The sequence below is a fragment of the Physcomitrium patens genome, chromosome 10, assembly GCF_059467195.1.
Source record: "Physcomitrium patens ecotype Gransden chromosome 10, ASM5946719v1, whole genome shotgun sequence".
Lineage (NCBI taxonomy): Eukaryota > Viridiplantae > Streptophyta > Bryopsida > Funariales > Funariaceae > Physcomitrium > Physcomitrium patens.
In genome coordinates, this window is record NC_143419.1 from 13,640,372 (window position 1) to 13,667,060 (window position 26,689).

Sequence of the window (26,689 nt, forward strand, 5' to 3'; positions counted from 1 at the left end):
TGAGACATTCCCGGAGCACTTTGACATGCTTGAAACGGAAACACAAAAGTTCGTGCTCCGTAAGTGTGAAACAATAGTCAGAACTCTTCAGCATCACCGTATCAGGATCCATTGTGGCAAAATAGTCCTCTCTAGAGTGCTTAGTCATGTGAAAGGAAAATGTTTCAACAACAGCTGCTTTACCTGGAATAAATCCTACAGCCACACACTGGATATCTTGAATTGCATTCTACGTAAATCCAGTAAAAGAAAAATGATCATGCAGCTAGTCCACATAAGAAAAGTAGCTCATCTAGTGAACTACTATTCACTAAAAATTAGATCTAAACACTGGCATTCGCACGATTACCAGCCAAAAGGAGAGAAATCTCAAGACCTCGACTAAATGCTTGGTTGAAGACAAGGCGCGTTTGGAGAAGGGAGAAGAAGGGGAACCATGACAATACGGCAATGGGAATGAAAATGATCAAACCCATACACATATCATACAACCGAGCGATCTCTTTCACTGAATACCAAATTTTAAAGCCCTTCAACTGAGGTTGGAATACGACAGCAATCTGTACATATCAAAAAGCGAATTAGCCAAATACGTTTTTTCAGCCGTCATGAACATGTCCCAGTTCATTCAAATCATTTCCTCTCAGAATCCCTTGATGTACAAGCATAAAAATCAAGAAAACTGTTAAAAATGTAGCAACATCCATTCCTCAGGTACCTCGATTTAAACTGTGGATACCATTCAATCAAAACCAAAACCATCAGGAATGAGACACTGGTGTATAGCTATGAAAATGAGTTCGATATAATAAGTGACGGATGAGAGAAGTAAGATAACTCACAGAGATAATACCCCAGCCAGTTGGAACAATCGCAAGGGCCACAGCAAGACAATCAGTGACAGCTAGAGGAGAAAGAGCGATTGCCACAATTACTCCTCCAATAAGGAGCACAAACAGCGCCGCTTGAAACAGCCGGACGGTGAAGTGTCGGTGCGAATGCTTTAATGCAATGGCTGTACTTGAAGAAAATACCTGCATTCTCCAAGATGAGTTGTCAAGAATGAGATTTTACCAGCACAATGAGTCCCTGGAAGAGGCTATGAAGGCGGCTCAGGATAGTCTGAAAATGTCCAAAACATTATGTAGTTTGTTTCCGAGCTATCAATTCCACTAGGCAATGCAATTCCCATGATATGCTATTAGTGAAGTGATACTGTGAATCATGAGCAAAGTCATATGGAGTCGCACTAGGGATCGACTCTGACATGTTTTTATTAGGGCATGCTCTCGTAAGAGATCTCTCGTGTAGAAATCCTCTCGTAAGAGATAATGTGGCTAAAAATTGAGCAATAAGGCTCCAATGCATTAAACCAAGAAAGTTGAAAACTACAAGTGTTGCACCAATTTACATACAACCATTTATAAGCTGATATGACATCATAGTGGCATTCCCTAAAGGATAACGTCAGAAGAATCTCATGATTACATAAAAATAAAAAAAGAGCATACCGTGAAAATCGCCACGCAACCACACAACGTTATCCAAGAGTAAACATACACCTGCAGTGCCAGCAGTATCTCAAAAAATTACATACGAGATAATCCAATGATGAGGTCCGGGTTAAACAAATATATTGGAGATAATATATGCCGTGCCTTTTCTACATTGGATCATACCCTAAAACCATCACTGTCATGCATGCGAGGTCCATCTAACGTACTTCGCAATTTCTGATAATGAATCTTTTGGATGGCATTGATAGACACTAAAATCATTCAAAACAAATGAAAAATAGAAATGAGAATTAACATCTGAAGAACTCTATACCATTATGCTGGTGCTTCCTTGGAATACATCGAGATGATAGGAGACACCATACTGGAAGAAGAAAAATCGCAGTGAAAAAACGATCTCCCAAAATTTTCCAGCAGTTGTGCGAAGATGGGACTGAAAAATCAACCATGGTCATTGTTAAATTCTCGTTTTCATTCTCGTAAACTCTCTAGTGTGGAATTGCCATAAATTTAAAGTTATGAACCATGTGACTGCTAGTTATCGACAGAACCAGCGGGCAGGTGTAGAATGGACTTGGTGGTATCACCTATGTCAGCGAACTGCGATAAGATGTCGTACAGTCATTTATTTAGCCTACCCATGAGGAACATCTTACCTGTTCATCAAGCCACCAAGTTTCCCAACTAGTCTCACTATTCACACCAATACCGTCTTTGTATAGAATCCACTTTTGCCAATCCCCAAAATCGTCCACTGTCCTGTATCAAAATTTTACATTTTGTAAGACCAAATAGATTATTGAGCGAAAGACCACTCCTACAACGTAAGACCTCAGAGGACACAAACTATCATGTAACACTTGTTGCTTACAAATGAATGGCAGACATCATGACATTGATCAATACAAAACGAAAACAAGAGCTGTAGTGCTTACTTCTGCCATTCGAAGCCAGATGGGTTGAAAACATATGGCGCAAAGAGCCACGAAAGCGCCAGGAACCAGGAACTGAATGTGAGCAAAATGTAAGTAACTGATGAACGATTTTGAGCACCATAAGCCAGATAGATGACCAAGAGCAGGATGATCTCAAACCTGCAAACAACAGAAAACTCAGATGAAACCATAATAGCAGAATAAATGAACTTCCTTAAGGTGGTCCAATACTTCAACAAGAACTACGGTTCTTCATAGCTATTAGCCATAAAAACAAAATTATTTTCCACAATCACGGAAATAAAATGAAATAAAATAAGATCCATTCTAAACCAGTAATCAGTAAGTTCACGCTTAGAGACACTTACGCTTTAGTGAAATGACTGCGAGAGAACAACCGATAATTATCTCGAAATTTGATATGCCTGACAACAAAACCCCGTCCAGTCGCGAGATACTGCATAGCCCACGCTTTACTATTTATTCTCAAACATTACATCATCAAGCTCGAAAACCTGTATGAATAGATACCACATAGTCAAAAACCATCAGAAAAGCGAAGTAAACTGAGAATAGTTGATACCTTTGCACCTCCATGGAGTACAATACGCCCAAAATAGTGTGTACGAGTGCCCAGGGAGAAAGTAAAAAATACTGATGCCAACTGTAGCTGCATAGTACAGAAGCTCATAATAGCCTGCACATGACCACCCAAGGTCAGTACTCATGGCCTCAATGATTAGAATCGAATCATTCTCACCCTTTATTTCCTGATTACAACTTTATGAGTCATATGTATCTACGCAGCTGGCGCTTCATGCAGACCAAGTGCCATATCATGGCAATTCAACCACAGCATATGTTGGGAATTTTTAGTTGTTCGCAGACTCTGCTGTTAGCTCCATGTCTTAAGGGGCAGAAAATGACTCCAACACGCACCTTTCGTATGCCTTGCTCCAGTACTAAATTTACTATCATAGGAATTGCTGTGAACACTCCAATCTGAAATAAAAATTGAGAGGCCAGAACTGATTGCAATGCTTCGTTTCCGAGAATGTCGTTAAGGGATTTCAAAGATGCGTCTACACCTGATAGTGCCTGACAGACACAGCAGATTTAAAAACATCAGAATGCTACACAATGAAACTGATTTTCTCTCATAAATGCACACTCTCGCAGGAAACGGAGGCAACACAGGCTTCCATGGAAACAAAAGGATGACGGTCATCACAATTCAAGCCAAAATCCAACTCAAAATATAAAGGTAAATGACTCACCAAGTAAGCTTTCCCATATAAAAAGGCGTATAGCGTCAAAACTGTCATCTGTGTCACAAGCAGATTGCAAGAGTCTAGTATTACAACACGTTAAGTTTCCACGAATATTAATACCATGTGACCGTTTTAACCAAATAGAAGTAGATTGCTAAGAAACTAATGAATATGGTAGAAAAGGGACATACCATGGTGGTGACATAATAGCCAACTGATGTGAAAAAGAATGAAAGCATACGAGGGAAATCAAGCAGCTGGCCAAGCCTATAAAGATCACGGGCAAGTAATTGCTCTCCATTTCCGCTAGCCACCTTAGCCTCGAACATAGCTATTTGGTTCAGACCAACATCTCGTCCCTTCCCAACCTGGACAAATAAAATCACAATAAAACGTAGCTGGTGGTTCGTTCTATTTTAATGCTTTACACGGAAAAATAGTGATTGCATTACCACATGCGTAGTTGAAACGAACAAGGGCAAGTAACTACAAAGTAGCTGGACATCGAAAGACCTTCAACGCCGTAAAACCTCAAACTATCATGTGATAGGAACAGAAAATGCGGCAACCCAGGAAGTTTCAAATTAGTAGGCACCTAGACATATGAATTTCCAAAGATTGGATAACTCGTCGGGCCTTCATACTTAGCAATATGGGTTGACAAGGCCAAGTTTATATTGAAATGTAAACTTGCTGACCTACAGCTTTAAATAGTGACCAGCTTGGTCACTGAGGCTTTAAGGATGAATACTAATTAAGCGCATCTCTGAAGTCAATATGGAAAGAAGACAAACCTGAATGTATTCATGATGAGTGACGTTGCCCTGTCTAAGAGTAGTGTTGAATCCTGAAAAGAATTTGAAGTCATAAACAAGGTAAAATTAAACCAGCTGCACTTGATGAATGTCACCCTCAGAACTTGCACGCATGATCCAAATAGAACAAGAACAGGATAAATAATGCGTCTCACAGAAGGGATGGCCAGCCGGCCTCTGGAGCCTTGCGAAGAGCGTTGACGCAATACCTGCGAAGATGTCTTCACTAAGATTGATGCCGCATGATGCTTTACTTACACCACCAGTAGTAAAATGAAAAATCCTATCGAAGATATCTGGGTGGCCGTAGTGCATCCTCACCCTGAATTTAATTATTAACCGTAAGCTCAGCGCATTCAAAAGTCTACTGCTTATGAAATTTGAAAAGTGAGTGCAATGAAACAACCTTTGTTGCGTCAAACACCATGCTTCCATCAATTTAGTAAAACAGAATCATGTACTACTTACTTCAGAGGTCTGGCAAGCACTCGCTGCCCAAGTGTTACAAAGCTGGCTTCTTGCATGGACATAAACCACGCCAGTGAAGAAACACTGAACCACATAGTCAACGATGAGTAACCAAGTAGAACGCATAGGAGAACATGTCACAACTACGTGGAGTCCATCACATTTCAAATCAACCACATATCTCAAATTGATTACAATTATTTCTGGTGATGGAAATTTTTGCGAGCGACATACTTTTACAAGTCAAAGCTAATTCTGTCACAAACTACAATAACTGCAAAAAACACAGCAAACACAAGATTGCTGATCACCAGCTTAAATGCTATTTGTACCTTCCTGTGAAAACATGCTCACGAACACCGAGGATTGTGGGGGGGTTTCGCCCATGAACCTTATCAAACTCTTCTAGCAAGTTTCGCACCTTGAAAGCTTCCTCAAGGTAGTTGTCCTATGTAGCATCACGATCAGACTTGAAAGATTTAATGAAGAGTCTATTTCTAAGAAACTAAAAGGTATAGGATAACAAGATGCACAATTATTTGAATGCTTATCCCAGAGTAGACATAATACGAGACCGTAATACGCAAGGAAAAGGAACAAATTATCACAGCTAAAGATCCTCTGCATAATCGAAATACAAAGTCTACATATGCCTCCAATCATCATCTGCCTAGAATTACCCTCACAAAATGTAAAATTTCGCGGTTTCAGAGAATTATATGCTGAATCCCCATCGATGTTTAGAGAAAAAAATTTACCATAATCCAGAGAAAAATTTAGATGCATCTACAAAGAGAGTGAGGACAAGGAGAAAAGAAGGGCATCAAACCTGGTTCATATCAATAGTTTGAACAGCATCCCCCCGACTGAATATAATGGCATGATTTTGGTTCTCTGGTTTTCCCTCTCCAAGTTTAAATGGCCCAGGAAGCTTAACTGAGTAAATTACCTGCAACCCAGTACATAAATATTTGAGAAACAACGAACATTGTCATCTCATATCTGAACAATATAATAACACACTGAATACTGGGTTAAGATTAGAGGCAAATACATGCTAAAGAGGAGAAGAAGCGTCTACTCTCCGTTATGCAATCAGTTGTGTGTACTGGCTGGACCAAAGATAAATACAAGTAGTTGAATACAAGAAATAACCTGATCTTTTCCTTTATCCATTTTGTCTACTTTCACCAACTTCGAGTAGTATGTAGTCTTGCTCTTTGCACCTAATTCCCCATTGACAGTATCTACGTACGCGACTCTCAAGGATTCATTCCTAGTAGAAATCCACGAACCATGTTAGCATCCATGAGCTTAATTCACCGTTATGTCAATAAGGTGAATTCAAAGTAACACCACATCTGTGTAAGACAAATGAAGAAAATAATTGACCAGGAAATTCATAATCGTGAATAGAACTTATTCTCAAGTATCATCGTTAAGTCGTTGACAGAATTGAGTATAAGTTAAGATCCTCTAATATCCATTTTGAAACTTACTGTTGCATTAAATAGAGAATGTCTTTAGCTTGAGCGAGGCCCTTTTGCTTTTGATCACCGTATATCTGACACGATACAAGATACACGAATTTGAGGTCTGCCTGAGCTTGGGGGGTCCGCTGCAACAAGTCACGTTGATTATGAACTGATGACGAGGGCACTCCTCTTTCAGGATCTGCATGTTTCAAAACGATCCAGTTTCGAGTTATTACATTGAAGCAAAAAATAACGTGCGGTGAATGAGATGATGCAGAGATGAAAAGTTGACACGTGACTATCAACACGAACACACAATACGCACATAAAACTTTTTCACATAAAAAGTTCTAAGTTCATAAGGTGGGACATGGCAAGACTCTGAAAAATTTACGCATGAAAAGAAACTACACTACAAAATGTAAAATATTGTACTTTGTGAAAACTCAATACACTTCATGGGCGTCATGATCTCCACAATCATGGAGAACAAGTGCATTGCAGGTCGAGGGAGTCAATTTAAATACAGATGACCAGTAAAAACATATAGAAACCATGTGATAAACATGCGATCTCGCTCAAGAGAACATCAAAGCTGAGGAACGCACCTGAAACAGAACTTCTTTCAAGCTCTGCTTGAAGTTCTAAAGCCTTTTTGTAATACATCATGCCTCGAACTACAAAACACCACACCAAAACCCAAAACAGACGATCAGATGCATACTGTAGGTAGCGATGCTATGCAGTTCCTAAAAACTAACAATGCACATAACACATTACAAAAAAACGGGAATAATTGAATAATAGTTCTCGAAGTTAGAAACTAGAGAACAGATAAATTAGAGATTTGTACTCGATACTTTGTCTTCAGGTACTTCAATGGTTTTCTTGCAAAACGGGCTGCAGTTCAAGAGTTTCCAAATAGTACTGATTCCAATACTCAATGGAAAACATCAGTGTAAGATGTGTTCCATTAACTTATCCATGTCGTATTCTTTGTAAAACCGAAACACAAGCGATTTCCAAAGATATGAATTATCAAGGTTAATTTGACACCAAGTATAATTCCATTTTCTCAGTGGATCTTTCAGCATTAGATAAACCTTAAGTAAATAGTGAAGTATCAATTTGACCACTGAAGCTTCATTGAATAAGTTACATCTAAAATTTACAGAGATATTCATGCTGACCCAAATTTATTCTGCAAATGATTAAAAAAGAATCGTTTGAGGTGTTCTAGCACTTGGAGGAAGGGTTTACCTGTTCTAGCCAAAGTCTGACCACGATATGAAGCCCATAACCGTAATTTCAGTATGGTGTCAGATTTTTGCCCTTTTGCAGAATCTGGCCACACGTGTGAGTGGAACGTTCCCTCAGTGAGTCCCAACCTCTGGAGGAAATTTTTCCATTCGTCTGCTTACGAGCAACAGAGATTATCAAAATTGCAATAAAATGATAAGAAATGCATCTAAGATCCTTATATGGTCTAGAAGTGACAAAAGTACACAAAAGTGTTGCATGCAGAATAGAAATAACCTTGTTACAATTTCTGTAAACAAGCCACGTAAATTTGTGGTCTTCCTTTTGTGTATAGGCATCAACCACGAAATAGTGAATGCCAGGAATAAATTGGTGACACGATAGATCCTTCCTTCTAATTGCACAATGACTAGTTTCCAGCTTGGGGAATGTAATTGGCTTGTGGGGACGGAATGCGGTTAGTTTAGTAGGTTATGCAAAATTATTTAAAGCCTGACTTTTTGAAAAGCTGATATTCTCTGCTAATGACAATCGTAATAAAATTCGATGGGACCAGAACTTTACCAGGGTATATCGTTTTAAGGTATTCCAGTATAGTGATTCCATCCTCATTTTTTACGTCAAGTTCTTTGATGTCAGAGTCCTTCTTGGGCTTATCATACTTTTTTTTGCCATCCCTTTTTTTGATGTCAAACATGACTTCTTCTGAGTAGTAAGGTGTGAAAACACTGCACATATCACCACACAAATGTTGGACTCTATTTCTACATCTCTGACTACGACAGGACTGGAATTCAAAGAAAGTTCAATTCAAACCTGAGGGCCAAACAAATAATCAAAATGCTTGTACTCATTCGTAGTTCAGTACTTACCAAAAAGCGAACATTTTGGCGACAGGTCGAGCGTCAGGCATATTCATAAACAGAGAATTCGTGAAAAACTCTAAGCGACGCCTAGCCTCCAAATTCTTGGGAACAGTATGTGTATCGTAGGTCTTCTTATTTCGATCCTTGTCAAAGTATGTATGTATTTTAAAAATATTTTGAAGTCGATCTGCTCGCTTTCGCTGAATCAAAATGGTGAGTTGAATGATGAGAATTTCAGTGAATAATAACTTGCAAAGCAAAGGTGAGAAAGAAATAACGGCCCAAACGGCTACGCACAAGTATCGGAGCGCTTTACTAATGAGAGTAAGATAAATAAACAAATAAAAACATGAGAAAAATAAAACTCTTAAGAATAGACAGCTACTAAAAAATTATACTAAATTTGCAAGCTTCCAAAATGCAAGAATGACTATACCCATGCTTCGTCAGGCCAGATCAAATTTTTAAAAAATCGACCTTCCTGTATAAGCTTTTTGAAACGTAAGAAATCAGAGGGTATGTCATTCCTGCAAACAGAGAAAAGGAGCAATAATTTACAGAAATTAATACGCAAAACCACTACTCCATGTAAAAAAGCAAATGAATCTTACATCCTTGAATAAACTTTGAAAAAGTATCAAAACTGATAAGCAATGATGAAACCATTCACTGTACTGTACCCGTTTAAGTTTAGCATGTCGTTCATCACAATTCTGGCAAGTTCGTCCAACAATGATATCGACGCCTTCCGGCGTTCTTCATTTTCTTCTCCAGCCTGCAACCAATTTCTGTCAGGTTTGTGCTGGACAGAAAAAATGGGCATAACAATGCGAACATAAACATGGCTTTCACAAAAAGGGAAGCTTCTAAACGTCAACAATCTCAACAACAGAGGAGTCCATAATCAGTGACAAATCCTGTTCTGACTTGGACAGTTAAATCTGGGCTACACTGCATCCTTCATCAATTATCAAGTTCTAAAATTGTATAATTACCAAATTGATGTTTCAGCATGGAATTCATAATCATCAAAAATGCAAAATCTAGGATTAGCATAGTTAGCACAAGTCAATAATTCAGCGATGAAATTAGAAAAACCAGAAAACAAACGGATGGTATTTCTAGATAATCGGATGTGTGAGGCTAGTGACAAGTTGTTGCTCACAAGCTCACTTCGATGATCACTCACCAGATGTTTAGTCAGGTCTGCAAGCTTCTTCACTACTAAGGGTAGCTTCTCTATGTTATATTGAATTACAAATCCTCCAGCAGCAACTTTTGCTCTGACATCTCCAAATAGTCTCTGTAACCTGGATCAATCACAATAAAACACATCAAAATTTTCTCTTCCCTGCACGATCCCAATCACGAACTTGAATTCACTAGGTAGAAATTGGATTAAAAATCTCGATTTTCAAGTTCAATTTGTTTCAAGTATGATTCAAGAAATTAAATATATTTGAATTCAATCAAGAAAACATAAAAAGGAATAATACATAACCTACTATACTGTTTCCTTGACCAGTATAGCTCTCAAAAGACAATGCTCTAGATATTTCAAGTATTTACCATAGCCATGGATTGTCATTTTCTCTGAATAAAGAAAGCAACAGCTGCTCTAAAGTATGAAAGCTCTCCTCTATGGCAAATTTCGTGAATTCATCACTTGAAACCTTCTCCCAGAGTTCGATTTGATAGTCACCCCTGCTCACTTCAGTAAAACTAGGAGCAAGATGAAAATCCCTCTCCTTGCTCTTCTTCACTTCATCAGCAGCAGTATCAACTGCGATTTGAACCTGCCTCCTCAAAAACACATGGCCATTAAATTATCTTGGTGATAAGAAATTTCATGACGCAAAAAGATTAATACTGTCGTGTAGTGCCTACATGTTAAAGACTCAAGCATAATACAGTGGAAATACTGAAAAATTATGTTCATATGTAAAGCGGAGCATATGATCAAGCTTGAGAACGTTTTATGGCAATCTTGAGATGCTACATTTTTAAATATCTTATTATCACCAACAACCAAAAGACAAGAAAGACTTACAAAATGTATCATTAAAATGAACTCAAAGACAAAGTCAGGAAAATACAAGCGCTAAGACAACTATAGCTTTGATACCTTGTTAGCAACGAGAAATAGCGGCCAGCACATCTGAGTATCCTCTTTTCCGTTAGGATAAGTGCGACTATTTGGTGGCATCTCCAGCATAAGGCGTTCACTACAAGAAAGAGCATAAGCAGCTTCATCTATTTTCAGAAAAACTGGACACTATTCCAGCAGATCAATGAGAAAACCTTTACTAGTAACAAAGATATCTACAGAAATTTAGAACGGGATCTTCTTTCATGTCAAATTTCTGAAATTCATGAGCAATCCAACGAGAACAAGCAGGTCCATCTGTACTCGACAGCAAAGGACAACTACAAACGACTAAGAACACACGATTAGATGCAAAGTGACGTCCAACATACGTGTTGCTCAAGAGGTCTTCCTCTCGGAGGCTTTCGATAACTGCATTCCAAATGGGAAGGAATCTTCTGGCATCATCCTTACTCGAGATACTCCGACTCTTAGCCTTGATATTGTTTGCACATCACAGAAATCTCCAATTAAAAATTAAAAGAAATTCCACCGCAGTCCAAGAACAAATGATAGTGTTACTAATATTTCCAAGATGATTCACATAATGAGATCCAATTGTGCCACTAGATTTGCTAACTGAGAAGAACAGGGAAAACCACAACTATTAATATCTACTATAAAGATCTGAGAGAGAATTACATGTATCTCTCTTATGTTGTCTTGTTGTTAGCTGTTTAGCAATAGAGCTGTGATGGTATTGACAAAAAACCAGAGCCATTTGATATAACAACTAGATTCTGAGAAGTAGCTAGTCAGAGACAAATGACATTGCTAAAAGGAGAATTACCTTTTTTCCCCCCATGGTCGCGTCCATTTTTTTCACAAATTCTTGAGGAAAATAAAGGAATCTATTCCTCAATGTGTCCAGCGATCGAATCTGAAAAGCCAAAAGGGAAGCATGATACAGATCAAATTAGTTTATTCATTACGAACCGGATACGTAGTGTAACGAGGTTGTACCCTGACTAGATAGTAAGAGAGAACTAAATGACACTAAAAAATAGACTACCCAACACCTGTAAATAATTCCTTCCCCTAAATTGTTAATAGATAACAGTTGCAAGATACCAGAAGGATCCAACAACTGTAGTCTTTGTCATGAGCCTAAAGACTCTTCATCAATTCTTTTAAAAGAAAGATCAGGCACCCTACCTGCTACATTTGAGCACTCAACCCAGCTTCTTCCTTATGGAGGCTGCCCGCTCAAGAAGTGAAAACTAGTTTTTGTCTAAGTCATTGCTCACCCTCATCCCTATCCTCACACTTGCTCAGGAACTTCAAAAGACGAGGACTATTTAGAGCTTAGGAATTACCTCGCCTAGTCTGTCTCTTGCACCTTCCAGACCTCCCAGCAATGCTGATGCTACAGTATACCACACTTGCACATCCAATACATAAATCTGAAGAAAAACAGATGGAAATGAAGTATCGTAAGCCAATGTAGCGTAATCACCATGGTAGACATGAATACAACAAAATTCAAAAGTTCTCTTCCTTGAGGAGAATAAAGAGCACTGACCAGTCCACGTTGCGAAACAGTAGTACAGGACTACATTTTCATCAATTATCAGGCAACATACCACAATTTACAAAGGACAAAACCTAACATGGTACAAATGACGATAAATCGTAATATCACTAAGTTTCGTAAAATGGCATCAAAAAATTTACATGAGCATATTTGTAGAAAGTCAATACATCAGATGATTGTATTAAGAAACAGAACAAATCGTATCTGATTATTCCAGAAAACCCTGTTGAGAATGATATACCATTATAACTGGAGCCCAAAATGATACGAGAGTGAATACGTTGTGGTTACCTGCCAGACCATGAGTACAAAGATAGTCATTATCAACATTTGTCGCCAGCTATGGCAGTTGCTTGAAATTACGTTTTCAACAATTTGAAATGAAATATACATGGACTTCGATATTGTGGATTAACGAACGACATACCCTTTGAGACAAAACTGTGCCAAGAATAAGTAATATTCTTAAATCCAACTATGATTCTTGTGGGCTCCACCATGGGCAAAAGCTGCATCATGTAGAACCAACAGCACAAATTTTCTAAACCCTCCATAACAAAACTCAATGTATTCAGGAAGAAGCTTCTAAACTGAGCATCAAAAGGGACAAGGCCAAGAAGATCAGAAATTCAGATGTTTTAACAGGTAGACAGAGCTCTGAAAAAGTATGGACATGATTCCCACCTGAAAATGCATGGTGAATGCAAATTTGCAAGCTAACACAACGATCCAGAAGAGGGAGTACCTACCCAAGTTCAAAACAAATCCACAAAGAATCTCTCCATCAAAATCACAAAACGTGTTGTACCCCTATCTCCTTTATACATTACACATACATCATGTATGAAGGTCACATTTGAATGTCACGTTGCAACGCGAAGGGTATCTTTTAAAATGACATCGTAGACGGCAACAAGGCAAATTTGAGCAGATGAACCTACTTCAGGTAATCACTTGTTCTTTCATACATGCCACGTCCAACATAGTATCTTTCCTGATAAACAGAAAGATGTACTTGTCAGCCAAAACCGTCATACTCAACGTCACTTTAATTTCTCAAATACTTTTAAACAAACAATAGATGAAATATTACTGGATGAGGTAGCTGTATAACTTGATTGAAATATAACGTAGTTACATGTACCTCTTGAATCCACTTGATGAATTGACACGCTCGAACATTTGAACAGCTATCAAATTGTTTTCGGAGAAATGGCAGACGCAAGAGAAACGCAAAGAACACTTGAGCTCCGGCATAACATCCCAGGACAAGGCTGTAAAGTCGAAACCAAGGTGTAGAGGAATGATTCCTTGCATCTTCTTGTAGAGTTTTCCTGCAAAATAAATCTCTTGATCAGCACCAAGATATACAAGTCTAAGATCGTCTTAAAATATCACTGTGCCTACTATACCAGGCCTGTTATAACCAACAATATTGTCAAAGACTGTGTAAACCATTCTAAGTCAACTTGTCAGTACGCACATGTTTTGTACTAAGAAGGCAGATGAATAGCAATATAAAGGTAGTATACTTACACATAGAGGAATACAAGAGCACTGGATACGCATATTAGCCAGATCAGTCGTATTAGCATCCGTGAGACGATCTGCTTCCGAGTACTTTTCATGGCTCCCCACATAAATACAAAATCCAAAATTGCTGAAAAAATTTAAGCAATGATTTGAATCAGTACACTTTCTGTCGAAAAGTTGAGCATTTAAAAATTTTAAAAATCAAAACAAAACAAAACAAACAAACAGATCTTCTGCAAGAGAATCGAAGTGGTCAGAAAAATGGGAACACATCACTTCGAATTAAAATACAATAAAATCTCACATCAACTACCAATTCAACCAGCTACAGAGGATTAAAAGGAGGATACAGGTCACGACTGCATATTTCTTTGGTAATCTTCAACAAATTTTACTAGCTGGGACCACTCACATTTAAAAAGCTTCATGATAGCAAATGTAGGGCCGACACTCATCATTTTTTTGATGGTTCGAAGATGTAAGTTTAATTTTCTATTTTCGCTGCAAAATGCCCATACTGCCAAAATCTGAATAGATAAGCCAGAAGAGCGGTATCGTTAACCAAGATGAAAGGCATGACAAAAAAATTGTAAGTATGCAATTCTTTTATCTTCATGCAGGAAGCAGATCACGACAGAAATTAAGATGTTCAGGTATAGAGATTAAAAAAGCCTACTTGGGAATCAAAGCTCACTCTCCAATTGAGACAGAAAAAACTATGTTCTACGTGGAAGGATTACCTGAAGCATACAAACTAACATAACCCACAGCCGGTGAAAGGTATGATACAAATGGAGACTGGATCGGTGCTCCACAAAATGAATCTTTCCAACAGGAGGTGCCTTCCGAGAATCAGACCCCAACAATGGATCTAATTCTGTCCGTGAATTGATTGTCTGCGCATAATCAAGAATAAAAGTTAGTCCCCGCAATACAAAGTCATACCAAACACTAAAACAAATTGAGCTACGCCGTTTGATATCTTCAAAACAATTCTCTCGATGACTACAAAAATTTCGCATGCTGCAGGAGTTCAAGGGCGTCGTATTGTCGGACACGAAGGTAACGCACAAGCTACAACAAAAAGACTCATGAACATCTCGAAAAAAATCAGCATGACCAACCTTTTTGTCACCACGCTTCGTGAAGAAACATGCCTCTAATTTCCAAGGCCAACCAAGTTCAAAGCAAGATGGTTGCCTGCACTCACCAAAGTCAGACTGATGCATTGAGAACACTTAACAAGTGAAGGAGAACTTTTGCGGCGGTCAAAATGTTCAAGCCAGTATTTCCAGAAGAGCAATCCTTTAAAAACAGGAAAAAGAGCGAGGAATATTTCCTAGTTCTCTGAGCAGGAAGAAATGGATTACTTTACCAAAAATACTCGTTAAAATCGTCATAATTCCGCCAGCTTCCGTGTGGTACTTTCCCATGTTGACTATTTGCGGCCTCCTGAATGAAACCATGACGTCTGAGAATGAGAATCGAAAGTAAAACACACACACACACAAAAAAAAAAAAAAAAAAAAAAAAAAAAAATCGTCCTTCGGCGCACTCGATTGACATCATTAAACTTAGCACGTACATGAGGCACATTAATAATTATTTGAGGTACAGCGCACCACAGTGCTTACCGCAGCCACAATTTCGTAAACTGGTGTAATAATCTGCTCAAGGAATAAATACTCGGTATTTGTTACCGAGTTTTTAATATCCTCAATTTTAAGTGTAACCGTTGACCTCGCAGGCTTATCTTTTTCCAGCAATGAAAAACAGTCATCTGCCATCTGTTGCGAGATATCAAAAACAAATGATGCTTTTTAAGTAAAACGGGGTGGACTTAAATGTAAATTAAAGCTATTAAAACACGGTAATGGGCTTACAACCTATTGAAATGAGAATGTTGGGAACAAGCCACGAACTCAAATCCCGACTTGTTATCAAGAGTGACATCACGAACACGAGAAATAAACTATGTACCAAGGGGGTGTTCATGCAACTAACATCGCCACACCCTTTCCACAGGCCTGAATTGGATGTAGGGAGGACCAAAGACACTGGATGATCCTCGAGCAGTCCAGCCTCTAAGCATACTGCAACTAAAAGCAATCACACGCTAATCTTTGCAGACAAATGATTATGAAAACTTCCGCTCACAACGAAGAAAACTGAATGCAGCTTACGTTATGAAATATGTAGCACAAGCATTCAGGAAGAAAGCGAACATTCGCCGCTTCACCCCAAATTAATAGATAAAGTGCAGTCAAGCAGAGTTTCTTTTGAGGATTCGACGCCCTGCATTCCGAATTGAATAACCTTAACAAAATTATTGACCTTGTTGGAAGAATTTTAAAGTTTGGGATGCAGACTATAAATGGCTTCATCAAATATAAATAACCTGAAAGATGGTGTGATTAAATAGTAACAGTAAATATAAGCTACCAGACAATTTTATCATTGACGAGGCACGGAAAGGATGCTGACGTTTCACTACCACAAAACACTTTATTATAGTTTTCAGCATCTTGGATTTGAAAATAATTGAGTCCTGGATGTCCAGGTTCAAGAAAAGTAGAAATATCTCACCATTTAGTATGATCGTTCAAGTTCAGGAATTTACACCACCGCATATAGTTTGCTAAGATCCGATCGTGAACTGTTTCGATAGCTTTCTCACCCAACTTAATTACACAATGAAAGATATCTCAGATTTGTTAACTCCAATGCCAACGAGAAAACAACTAGCTCTCGAAACAGATTTCAGGACAAGGTGTTATTAATTTACACTTTCAAATATGATCTTACTGATGTAAAGTAAAACTGAGGCTGAGAAGACAACAGTAACATTTCAGAAATGTACCAAATACCTTGGCATTGTGAGGTGCAGCCCCGTTACAGGGTTTGTCCGCACGAGTTTCTGCATTAGCCAAGAGAAGAACAAGATGTTCCCGCTGATTTGACACATTGTCTTTCTGAAAACATTGACAGGAGATGTAGTGAGAAAAATGTCTCTCTCAGGATGCACCAACACAAATTTGTGGAAGCTTGAACTCATCAACGCAAACCTCCTCTGCACATCCTAACATGCATGAACTTGAAATTTCGCAAGCATATACACATTCTTTTTGTGCTCTATTTTCACAGAAAGGAGGCAACCTCACTACGTCTGACAAATTTAATCCAGGGAAAATCGTTCGGAGAGGTATTAGCCAGTAAATGTAGCTAAACAAACATCAACTGAGCACGCATGGTAGTAACATATATTTTCAGGTGCATTTACACTTGCTGTGGGCACTTACCTGAAAACAAAAAGCGTAGTGCAAGAAATCAAAAATGTCCAAGACATCTCTGCCGACTTTTTTGGAGTATCCACGGTCAAACTGTGGAAACTGCAGCCATTCGGTTGTGTACAGAGCTTTTGTAGCAGCAACTACCTGGAGGCATGCCAATAAAATTCAATGCAAAAACATCTAATCCAAATAAACTTCTGTCAGTTTGTGTGACACACTTAGTCACTCCCTAGAAGAGCACAGTGAACACACTAGGAGCCACACACCCCTTTCGGGCGTTACAGTAACTGCATGCGATTCTAACCCCGCGAAATGAGGGGTGAATCGATCCAAAAGCATCCTCGGATCAAATCAATAATGTAAAAGTTATGTTTACTATGCGGGAGCAAGGTTCTCAGAGTACAACATTTATTACTAATATTCAAGGTGCGTATACACGGGTAGAAGGCGATAGCGTAACCGAAGCAACTTGGGAAGTGCATCGTGCAAACATCTCATCACAAAACTCAATCATTTTCAAATCCAACAATCTGCAATTCAAGAAAAGAAATAGAATCTAACCTCGGCAAAACTCTGAAAAGGGTTTGGGACACCAGTCGACTCCAAGGGCAATATATTATAGGCTTTGAACTGATCAATTTTTTTGGCATCAATATCCAATGCTGCTTCCTGACGACAAAAACAAAACAATTCACGGAGCCCATCGTTAGTAAAGCACCCTTCAAAACACAACGCCTCTACTATGAACATAAAGCATTACCCACGACTACTGGCACTACAGAGCGTAGATTAAACTTACAGCTGCATAAGAACCTGTGGGCTTTACGTCAGATGAAATAGGAGCTGTGGGGCCAGTTTTAGGCCGATCACGAATGCTGGAGCCTACTTGAGGTTCTACTTCCACATTTGAAACATCCGACTCGCTCAACCGCCGGTAGTACTTAACCGCACTATTCAAGATCTTTGAAGCTTCATAGAATTTTCTGAGCTTGCCTGCTCTCCACTCTTGACTGCGGAAATCAAACCACATTGCTTAATCACACGGCAGCAGCTCGGTTTATCGTCTGTCACGTCATTATGTATCACTTCATGACAGGCTCACATACAATTAAAATCAGCTTGTGTGTAACCGGTTCAACAAAGTGTGGATAGTTTTGAAACAAGAAACGACCATCCCATAGTAATATGTTGCAGCTGCTAAGAACACAGCTACAAGCATCAAACTGCAATATGAAACTTCAGTTTGTTTTAATCCATACGTAACGAACATGCAGATTTCATCAACAGAAATAGGTATCAGCAACATACTATTCATCAGTCCCGTCTTGAATATGACCTTCTCGAGCGGCTCGATCTTGTTCTTGAAGATGATCAATGTCATGTGCCTCCTTGTACATACTGTAAAACTCAGTGAGGATCTTGACATCTTGACTTGGGTCAGTCTGCTGCGTCGGGCGATTGGCTTTTATTCGATTGGTCTGTATTGTTCCAAAGATTCCAAATTATAATTACTTAGTGTAAGTATCTTGCTTGGAAATTCATTTACCAAGCTTGCAACCAGCCTAGGCGTTAGAACTCTAGGGATCCTTGTAACTCCAGAGTACAGACCACTGGACGCTAACAAATTATGTAAGGACATCACATTGTGTCAACTTAGGAATGATAAACTTCGATATAGTTGAAACACAAAGACACAAAAGTTGTGTACCGATATTAGCCACGTTGATGGCATTGTAGTAATTTTGTAGGCAAGAATCATTTAATGTAAACGAGCAACATAATCGGACTCTTAAATTTCAATTCTGGGTCACATGAATTGACTTCTAATTACGGCAACAACGCGCTTGCACTCGTGCTCACTGTCTTGCGTAGTCGTAAACTGGGGTAAAAGGTGCATTCGCCATGGAATTATCATAAACAAGTTCATGCAATTAGCTCGTACAAAAGAAGTTCAGCGGCAGTATAATGACTTACAATGAGAACGGCTTTCAAAGCCGATTTGAATTGGAGAACGCCTCGTCCTTGATTCATGGGATCCATCTGTTGAGTTAAATTGTATGCATACTCAAACACTGTTCCACACCCACTCAATATTTTTAACAACAAGTCCTCTGTCGACATCTGTATTCACGAATGTGGGGTATTGATGTGTGCGACACTACCAACGAGAAACTGGCTCTCTTTCTGTGGACTCTCGACTAAGGCTTTCATCTCTTTTCTAACTTACAGACAAGGAGGAACATATCTTAGATAGGGTGCCCTTTGGATAAGAAAATGAGATCAACTAAGCAGATTTCGACTCATGTATTACGAAACAACTGCCCACATTGCACTCCACAAACTTAACTTTCAGCACACACGCAAAAAAATAAAAAAATAAAAAAATAAATATATCGTGGTGGACTGCATATCTTTAGAAGATCGTGTTCATTAAATGCGGGTTAGATCAGTATCAAGATGAAGGCTCACAGAACTGTGTCGTCCAATGCAGTTGCGGACACAAAAATTCACATTACGAATCCTCAATTTCCTCCATCTTACTTTGTCTCAAGAAGGAAATACTAGGATATATAAGGCTTAGCAATCACAACCCTCGGAAATGAAGAAAATTGGCTGATCCTCTTAGTTTTTGGATGAATCTCTAAACTAACACGATTCAAATCCAAACCCACACTCAACCAACGCATGGGTAAAGAGTGGAGATTCACGTACAAATGCGAGCAACGTTGCTGTGATCCTTATCAACTTCTTCGGCAAAAGCCATGACAGCATCAATGCCGGTCTGCTGAGCAAGCGATTGTGGCACTGAGTAAGATTGAGATTTCTGACGCCACCCACTGGATTTCCGCACCACGCTCTCCTCCTCATCCTCTTCTTCTCCTTCATCACTACCAGAATCGAACTCGTCTGACTCCTCCCGATACGCCCACAACGCCTTTCGCACCAACTCCTCCCAATTCCGAACCACATTCATGCGAAAACGAGACGATCCTTCACTTCCTCTCACACTCCCCCTCCGCGAGACCGACGACCCCTCCGACTCCTCGGAAATCTCCGACCTCCCAAACCTCTCCGTCCTCTCCGACCTCTCCGACCTCCCCCTCTCGATCCTCTCTCTCCTCTCTCTCCCGCCCTGATGCCTCTCCATCCTCACCCCAACTCTCACTCACACACCCCCTCGCAATTCCTCCCTACAACTCACCCCAACTCCTTCACACCCCAAAACAACACGATGAATCTCGCCAAACACAAACAACAAAAAAATCCATCACGATCCACCTGCAATCCACCTACCACGCAAGAAAAACTCAAATGACGAAACACTGAAACATAAGAGGTGTAAGCGCAGCTGCATCGAGAACGAGAGTGATCCCCACAGCAAGAAGTACGCTATGGGATGACGCTGGGCACGAGACTCAGGAAAGGGGGGGACGCGGGGTTGAAGACCCGTTCCGGCTACCGATTTTTTGGTCCATAGTCGGTCGAGTCTGCAAGCAAGTAGGCAACGTGAGTCCAAACGGAAGAGAAAGAGAGAGAGCACGAGGTAGGAGTGTCGGCGCGATGAGCGCCAGTGCCAACCCAACATTAGAAGAGGGAAGGAGAAAAGGAAGAAAGAAGAAGGAAGGAAAGGAAAGGAGAAGAGGATATGAAGCAGGCAAGTGTGGCGGCCATAACATTTTCATGGACATAACGTGATATTGTGATGGGGCGTTATGGCGTTTCCCTACGTCGCTCTAGTTGACTTTCTGGGCGCCAGTCGGGGATCCAGCCGCACACCCTCCCTCCCTCTCACCCCCACGTTTCGCTCTCGCGACGGGATCCCACTGGGGTTAAAGTAATTTTAAATTACACTGCACAGAGGCCCGCCCATAGGCCGAATTGTTGTATGCAAACCACTGCATTAACCATTGGATTGGTTTTGCGTTGTGTCAGTATGATACTCTGAGCATTATGATATCTTTGGACTATTGATCAAACCTGCCGCTAATGAATTCATACAGCAAGTTACAAGGTGTGGAAGGAGCTCAAGTGTGAAACTGCACACCCAAGCACTCTCCTAGTTGCTTGTTATGACCTTGCTCCTTGTTTGAGTGTGAGATCGTTTGCTATAAAGGGTGGCATTTGCCAAGTGAAAAGTATCCCCTTCCATCTACCATCCATTATTAGTAATCATATTTGCTTAGATGTTGGGCAATGGCTATGTAGATTGCCAAAGCCACAAGAGAGTATTGACAAGTTTGCTTGTTGAGTTGCATCCACAATTTGGAGTTCTTTTTGCACAATTTAGTGGAGTTCTTTTTGCACAATTTAGGAGAGTTCTTTTTGAGTGTATAGTATTAAGTCCAATCGGGATCATAACTCTATCTCTATAGTATCAACTAGACAAGTTATATATAGAAAGTATATTGGTATAGGAGAGGAGAGATGATTGGTTTTGGTGTTGTGTTAGCCACAATTGTCTCTAATTGATCATAAAAAACATGGTAGCAACTCCTTTCTTCTTATCACATATAAAACAAAAAAAAATCAATTGGTACAACTGCCAATTTAAGATATATAGAATCATCAATAGAAAGTTGACAAGAAGCACAATTTTTTGAGTGCTTCTAACATTCTTGTCCATCTTTGCCTTCTAACAATAAAATACCACTAGATAATACATTCTTTATATATATAATTGTACGATGTGCCTTAACATCAAGTATTGTACGCAGCTCATATCGCAAATACATATAATCTCTTTTAGACAATCTTCACAACTAGGGTTGATAAGCTCCACAAGAATTGTGACCATATTGCAAAGTGTCAGAATGTTAAGCAATAGATAAGCTTTCCATAGCCATAGATATGACTTATTTAAAGAACTTTGCTTGATCATATAGACATTGAGTCTAAATCTCAAGATCATCTAGGTTTACAATTGGGGCTAGCTTCTCATATAATAAGTTGAGTAGAATTGGCTTTTGTCCATACAACACTTAATAAAGATTACAAGATGTCAAAGATGCTTTTCTACTAAAGTAATAATCTATAGTAATCCATGACAATACTAAGTTTCAATTACAATAGTTGATATAAACTAATCCATATTTCTATAATCCACATTTGAAAGTGTAATGGGATATAAATAAGATATTTTTATTGTTAGTATATAAGAATAGATAGTTGGAACCATATTTGAGAAGTTTATAGAAGTTTTTAGAATTGGAGCTAGATTAGTAGACTATGTAGGATCCACTATAGAACATTTTAGAAAAGCTTAGGATAATTATCTAGGTAGGATCTACCATAGAACATTCTAGAAAGGGCTTAGAGTGGTTATTTAGATAAGATCCACCATTCTTGGGCCACATAGCTACTTTGCAAAGACAAATGGAAGTCTTTAATATAAAGGAATTGACATCTGCTAGGGTCAAATTGAGTAAGCTTAATATATACTTTAAGACTTCAAGGCAAGAAGATGTATGTCAATGGCTCTTTTGCATGTAACAATATCTATAATTATTTGAGGCAAATACCAACAAATGAATTATATATGCAGCGAATTATTTAAGAAAAAGGGGAGCCATTTGGTGGCAAGATAGAATTTAAAGTTATGGAGCTTAAGATAGATTTTGCGATTAGAAGGAATTTGAGACCGAGTTGAAGAAATAATTTTGGCTCATCAATGCAAAAAAATAGTTTGTAATCAATTGACAAATCTTATACAATTTAGGTTGGTGTAAGTTTATATCACTTGATTCAAATCCCTATGTCTTTAAATTAACAATATTTTAGAGGTAAAGATAATGGATCAATTTCTACAAAGATTGAAACTTGAAATCCAGCAAGAGGTGGAACTAAAGAATCTACAAACATTTAAAGAAGCAATTAGGATTGTAGAGAGGATCAATACTATAGATTTCAGAAATTGTGGAATATGATATATAGCACAAACTTCTATGCTACTATCTAATATTATGATATAATAACCAATGCCAATAGAGATTGATGCCCTCCAAGGATCATTGACACTATAAAGACAACAAATATTGGTACAAAAGGGATTCTTTTTTTATTATAGGAAGCTAGGCCATGAAATCGAAGGTTGTCTAAAACATCAAAATTCAAGTACCAATAGATGAACGAGGGTTCATAATCTTGAGACTCATTAAGTTGATAATAAAATAGAATAGAGAAACGAGCCTCTCTAGTAAAGGTGCCAAGGGCTAGTATTAGGAATAAGTGTTGCCTTTGAGAAATAAATGGCTTGGCCTTGGATAACTGTAAAAATGATCAATTGGTGTATTTAACGAAATAACTAAAAAGACCACCATGTTAAGTGCTTGTAGATTGTGGCACTACAAAAAATTGAATCTGTATAGAAATTTTCAACCAACTTGGAATTAAAATTAAAATAATCAAAGGAGGAAGTATTCCTTGCAAATAACGAAGAGAATGTTGTCATATTACGTGCTTTCCTGCTCGAGAATGCGCCGGGCGTCTGGCTGTAGAAGGTAGTATGGAGATTCGCCAATAGTCAAGCAGTCTATCAGTTTTTGACTGCTGGAATATAAACGACTGCAAGAATACACCGTAAATCTATACAGATGCCCTTCGACTGCTTGTCGAAGTCCTTTTTGCCTCAGTCGGTAGGTCTCTAGACGTTACAGAGAACCCCGAACAATCCAATCTGTTAATCTCCGATACCGCTTTGTACTTACGATTTTGTATCCACTGACTGTCTTGTTAGAGTAACCCAATAAATTTCATTCACTCCGCATACTCAATCCTATAGACACCCTTTTAATCCTTCAATCACAGACGTAACTTGATTTCACAAAACAGTCAAGAGTAATCAAACCCACTTCATTAAAAAATCCCGATTCACCATTGCAACACTAACTTCAGCAACGATTGCCTCAGTCTTCCCAAAACTCTATGAAGAAGAAAAATTCAATTCTCCGTCTTTTCTTCCCCGATCCGAAGCATGAAGCTCCTCTCCAATTCCCTTGATCTTTAAAAACCTCCAATGAAAACGAACTAGTAACATTGCAAAGAGCTTGAAGCTAGCTCTTCCCTCCAAAAAAAACCTCCCCCCTGATCTCATTCTTCCCCTAACCTTATCCTCTGAATTTCTTCAATCTTCCGTCTTGGATCCGGAATTGGCTCCCATCGTCAGAGCTTAGATCCAAAATTGGCTCCTGCCGTCAGAGCTTTCTCCTCCATTTTTACCTTTAAGAGATCCATTTACCAAAAACAACGTTCCTTGAAACGGCACAGAGAATAGGACAGCCTGAAACAGAATCGAAACCCCGTACTCGGGTCCACATTGAGTCGCTCGACCAATTCAGGTCTCATATTGGGTAAAATGCCCGTAGTAAGACCTGGATTTTCCTGTAATTAGACTGCATTGGGTTACCAGGCCAATTCAAGTCTCATATTGGGTAAGAGGACCCGGATTGGATGTCTTGAAATTGGATCCAATTGGCTCTTCGAACCAGACTCCCTGAGGCCCGTAGTAAGACCTGGATTTTCCCGTAATTAGACTGCATTGGGTTGCCCGACCAATGCAGGTCTCATATTGGGTAAGATGCCCGTAGTAACCTGGATGTTCCTGTAATTACTCTGCATTGGATTGCCCGATCTATACAGGTCTCATATTGGATAAGAGGACCCGTAGTAAGACCTGGATTTTTCCGTAATCAGACTGCATTGGGTTGCTCGACCAATTCAAGTCTCATATTGGGTAAGAGGATTCGGATTAGATTCTCGAAATTGGATCCAATTGGCTCTTCGAACCAGGCTCACCTGTCGCGTGAATTGGTCCTTTCCCTTCCTGCTGACTCCCGTTATTGGAATCGAACGGAGCATTTCAGTATGCCCCAGCTGATTGTAACGGGGTGACTGAACCTGACCACTCAGTATTTGCACTGGAGTTGGTCATTGCTCCCAATATTCGAGGTAACTGAATATTAATAAAAGTCCTTTTTTTTTATATTTTCACGGTATACTCGTGTTACAACGCGACAACGTATTGAATGAAACATATGAAGAAGAAACCTTGAGGTTGAGTGACATTTATATTTTGAGAGAGAAGTTCAAGATAACAAAGCTAAGATATGATATTATTCTTGGTATGCCATAGCGAGAGGTGAAAAATAAGCAAATTGATTAGCTTATAAGGATAATCTCCTTCAAAGATGGTGGATGCAAGGTAACTTTTTGTATCTATACATTGAGTAAGGAAAAAAAATGATTTGCAACTATAAACTTACTTGTGGAAATGACATTTATGAAGAAACAAATACAACATAAGTAACCAGTATATATGGTGGTTTCAAACCTTGTGTTGGTGGTAGAAAAGACAACCAAAGGAATAGAATAAGTAGAACAACTCATACTAGAATATTGGAATGTCTTTCCAACTGACCTACTTATTAACGTGCCTTCAGATTGAAGTGCCTCTTTCCAAACAGAACTATTGGCAATTCAGTTAATTTATTGCCTAGCACCAAATAAACTTGTAGAGCTACAAAAGACATTAGATAAATTCTTGAAGAAGGGTGTCATTTAAGAAAGCACATTACTGTAGAGACCACCCATATTCTTTGCATCCAAAAATAATAGTGAAATTTGGCTTTGCATCAACTATGAAGGCTTCAATAAGCAAACTATTAGAAATGTATATCCACTTCCACATGTCGACGATCTTTTTGACTAATTTTAAGGTATAACTATTTTTAATAAATTAGACCTTTGAAGTGGCTATTGGCAGATACCTATCACAAGAAAGGATGTAAAAAAGATGGCATTTCATATATACTATGGGTATTTTGAATGGCTTGTTTTATCTTTTGGTTTCACCAATACTCCATTCTCCTTCATAGGTAACATGATGTCAAAGACAAGAATACGATAAAGACAAATAAATGAGTGAGACTTCTTTCAAAGAAAGATGACAAAATAGAAATAACTTGATATATATATTAAGAAAAAAACTGGAATGGCTATTGCCAAAAAAACAAGAAAACTAGAGATCCTTGAAACTAGATTGGAAGCAAGAAAGGAGTTGACAAGAGTGAAAAAGGCTTCACTCTTGTCTCTATATATACTATCTAACTAGGAGTTACGTGGCGACGTTCTATAGGACCTCCAATATGTGTTGACTTTGTAGGATACATGCCTTGACTTACAAGGCAAATTTTTCTATGTGTGGACCACATAGTTAACTTGGATTTCAAGCTAACAACATGTGTGGGACATGGCCAACTTGTTGACTACATTTCTAATCCAAAAAGTCAATTAAAGACACCTATAAAGTCAAAGCAACATCTATGAAGCTTCTAAAAAGCTTTCATAGCAAATACTATAGAATTAACTTATTTTTATCTACTTTTACTTACTTCTACCTATTTATACATGTAATTATTGGCTTACATGTGTATGTCTATGATACATGAATAGATTATTTTGGATCTTTTATAACAAGTATGTAATTATTTTCATTAATGATATCTTAATCTGTAGTAAAATCTTTGAAAAGTATGAGTAATATCTGTAGGAAGTGTTGCATCAGTTGTAAGATAATTGCTTCTT

At 38.7% G+C, this 26,689-nt stretch overlaps 1 protein-coding gene across 1 annotated transcript; it reads right to left on the minus strand.

The window, feature by feature from the left end:
* Nucleotides 1–111: 111 nt before the first annotated feature.
* On the minus strand, nucleotides 112–20,397 carry LOC112287626 (callose synthase 9). Its single transcript, XM_024530811.3, has 50 exons — nucleotides 19,823–20,397; nucleotides 19,085–19,182; nucleotides 18,419–18,588; nucleotides 17,910–18,120; nucleotides 17,672–17,779; nucleotides 17,120–17,254; nucleotides 16,688–16,792; nucleotides 16,407–16,501; nucleotides 16,004–16,115; nucleotides 15,455–15,607; nucleotides 15,196–15,272; nucleotides 14,945–15,020; nucleotides 14,561–14,716; nucleotides 14,233–14,347; nucleotides 13,824–13,947; nucleotides 13,432–13,621; nucleotides 13,229–13,281; nucleotides 12,972–13,032; nucleotides 12,715–12,796; nucleotides 12,529–12,578; nucleotides 12,070–12,156; nucleotides 11,544–11,633; nucleotides 11,086–11,189; nucleotides 10,733–10,832; nucleotides 10,177–10,403; nucleotides 9,797–9,917; nucleotides 9,288–9,382; nucleotides 9,044–9,134; nucleotides 8,614–8,807; nucleotides 8,306–8,469; nucleotides 7,742–7,894; nucleotides 7,090–7,158; nucleotides 6,506–6,680; nucleotides 6,162–6,282; nucleotides 5,836–5,955; nucleotides 5,339–5,454; nucleotides 5,007–5,090; nucleotides 4,748–4,860; nucleotides 4,518–4,570; nucleotides 3,915–4,091; nucleotides 3,730–3,777; nucleotides 3,392–3,550; nucleotides 3,036–3,149; nucleotides 2,821–2,909; nucleotides 2,453–2,611; nucleotides 2,174–2,276; nucleotides 1,831–1,950; nucleotides 1,512–1,562; nucleotides 843–1,034; nucleotides 112–560 (listed from the first exon to the last, which is right to left on the minus strand). Exons 1-50 carry the CDS (start codon nucleotides 20,256–20,258, stop codon nucleotides 324–326), a joined length of 6,333 nt encoding a protein of 2,110 aa, XP_024386579.1. The 5' UTR covers nucleotides 20,259–20,397; the 3' UTR covers nucleotides 112–323.
* Between the last annotated feature and the right edge of the window lie 6,292 nt (nucleotides 20,398–26,689).

What these genes read in the sequence shown, in the direction of transcription:
- LOC112287626 (XM_024530811.3), bottom strand. Translation starts at nt 20,258, where the DNA reads ATGGAGAGGCATCAGGGCGGGAGAGAGAGGAGAGAGAGGATCGAGAGG. An exon ending in ATTCTCTATTTAATGCAACA is followed by an intron (nt 6,283 to 6,505) that starts GTAAGTTTCAAA and finishes GATTTCTACTAG; the next exon opens with GAATGAATCCTTGAGAGTCG. An exon ending in TATATGGGAAAGCTTACTTG is followed by an intron (nt 3,551 to 3,729) that starts GTGAGTCATTTA and finishes TGTGTCTGTCAG; the next exon opens with GCACTATCAGGTGTAGACGC.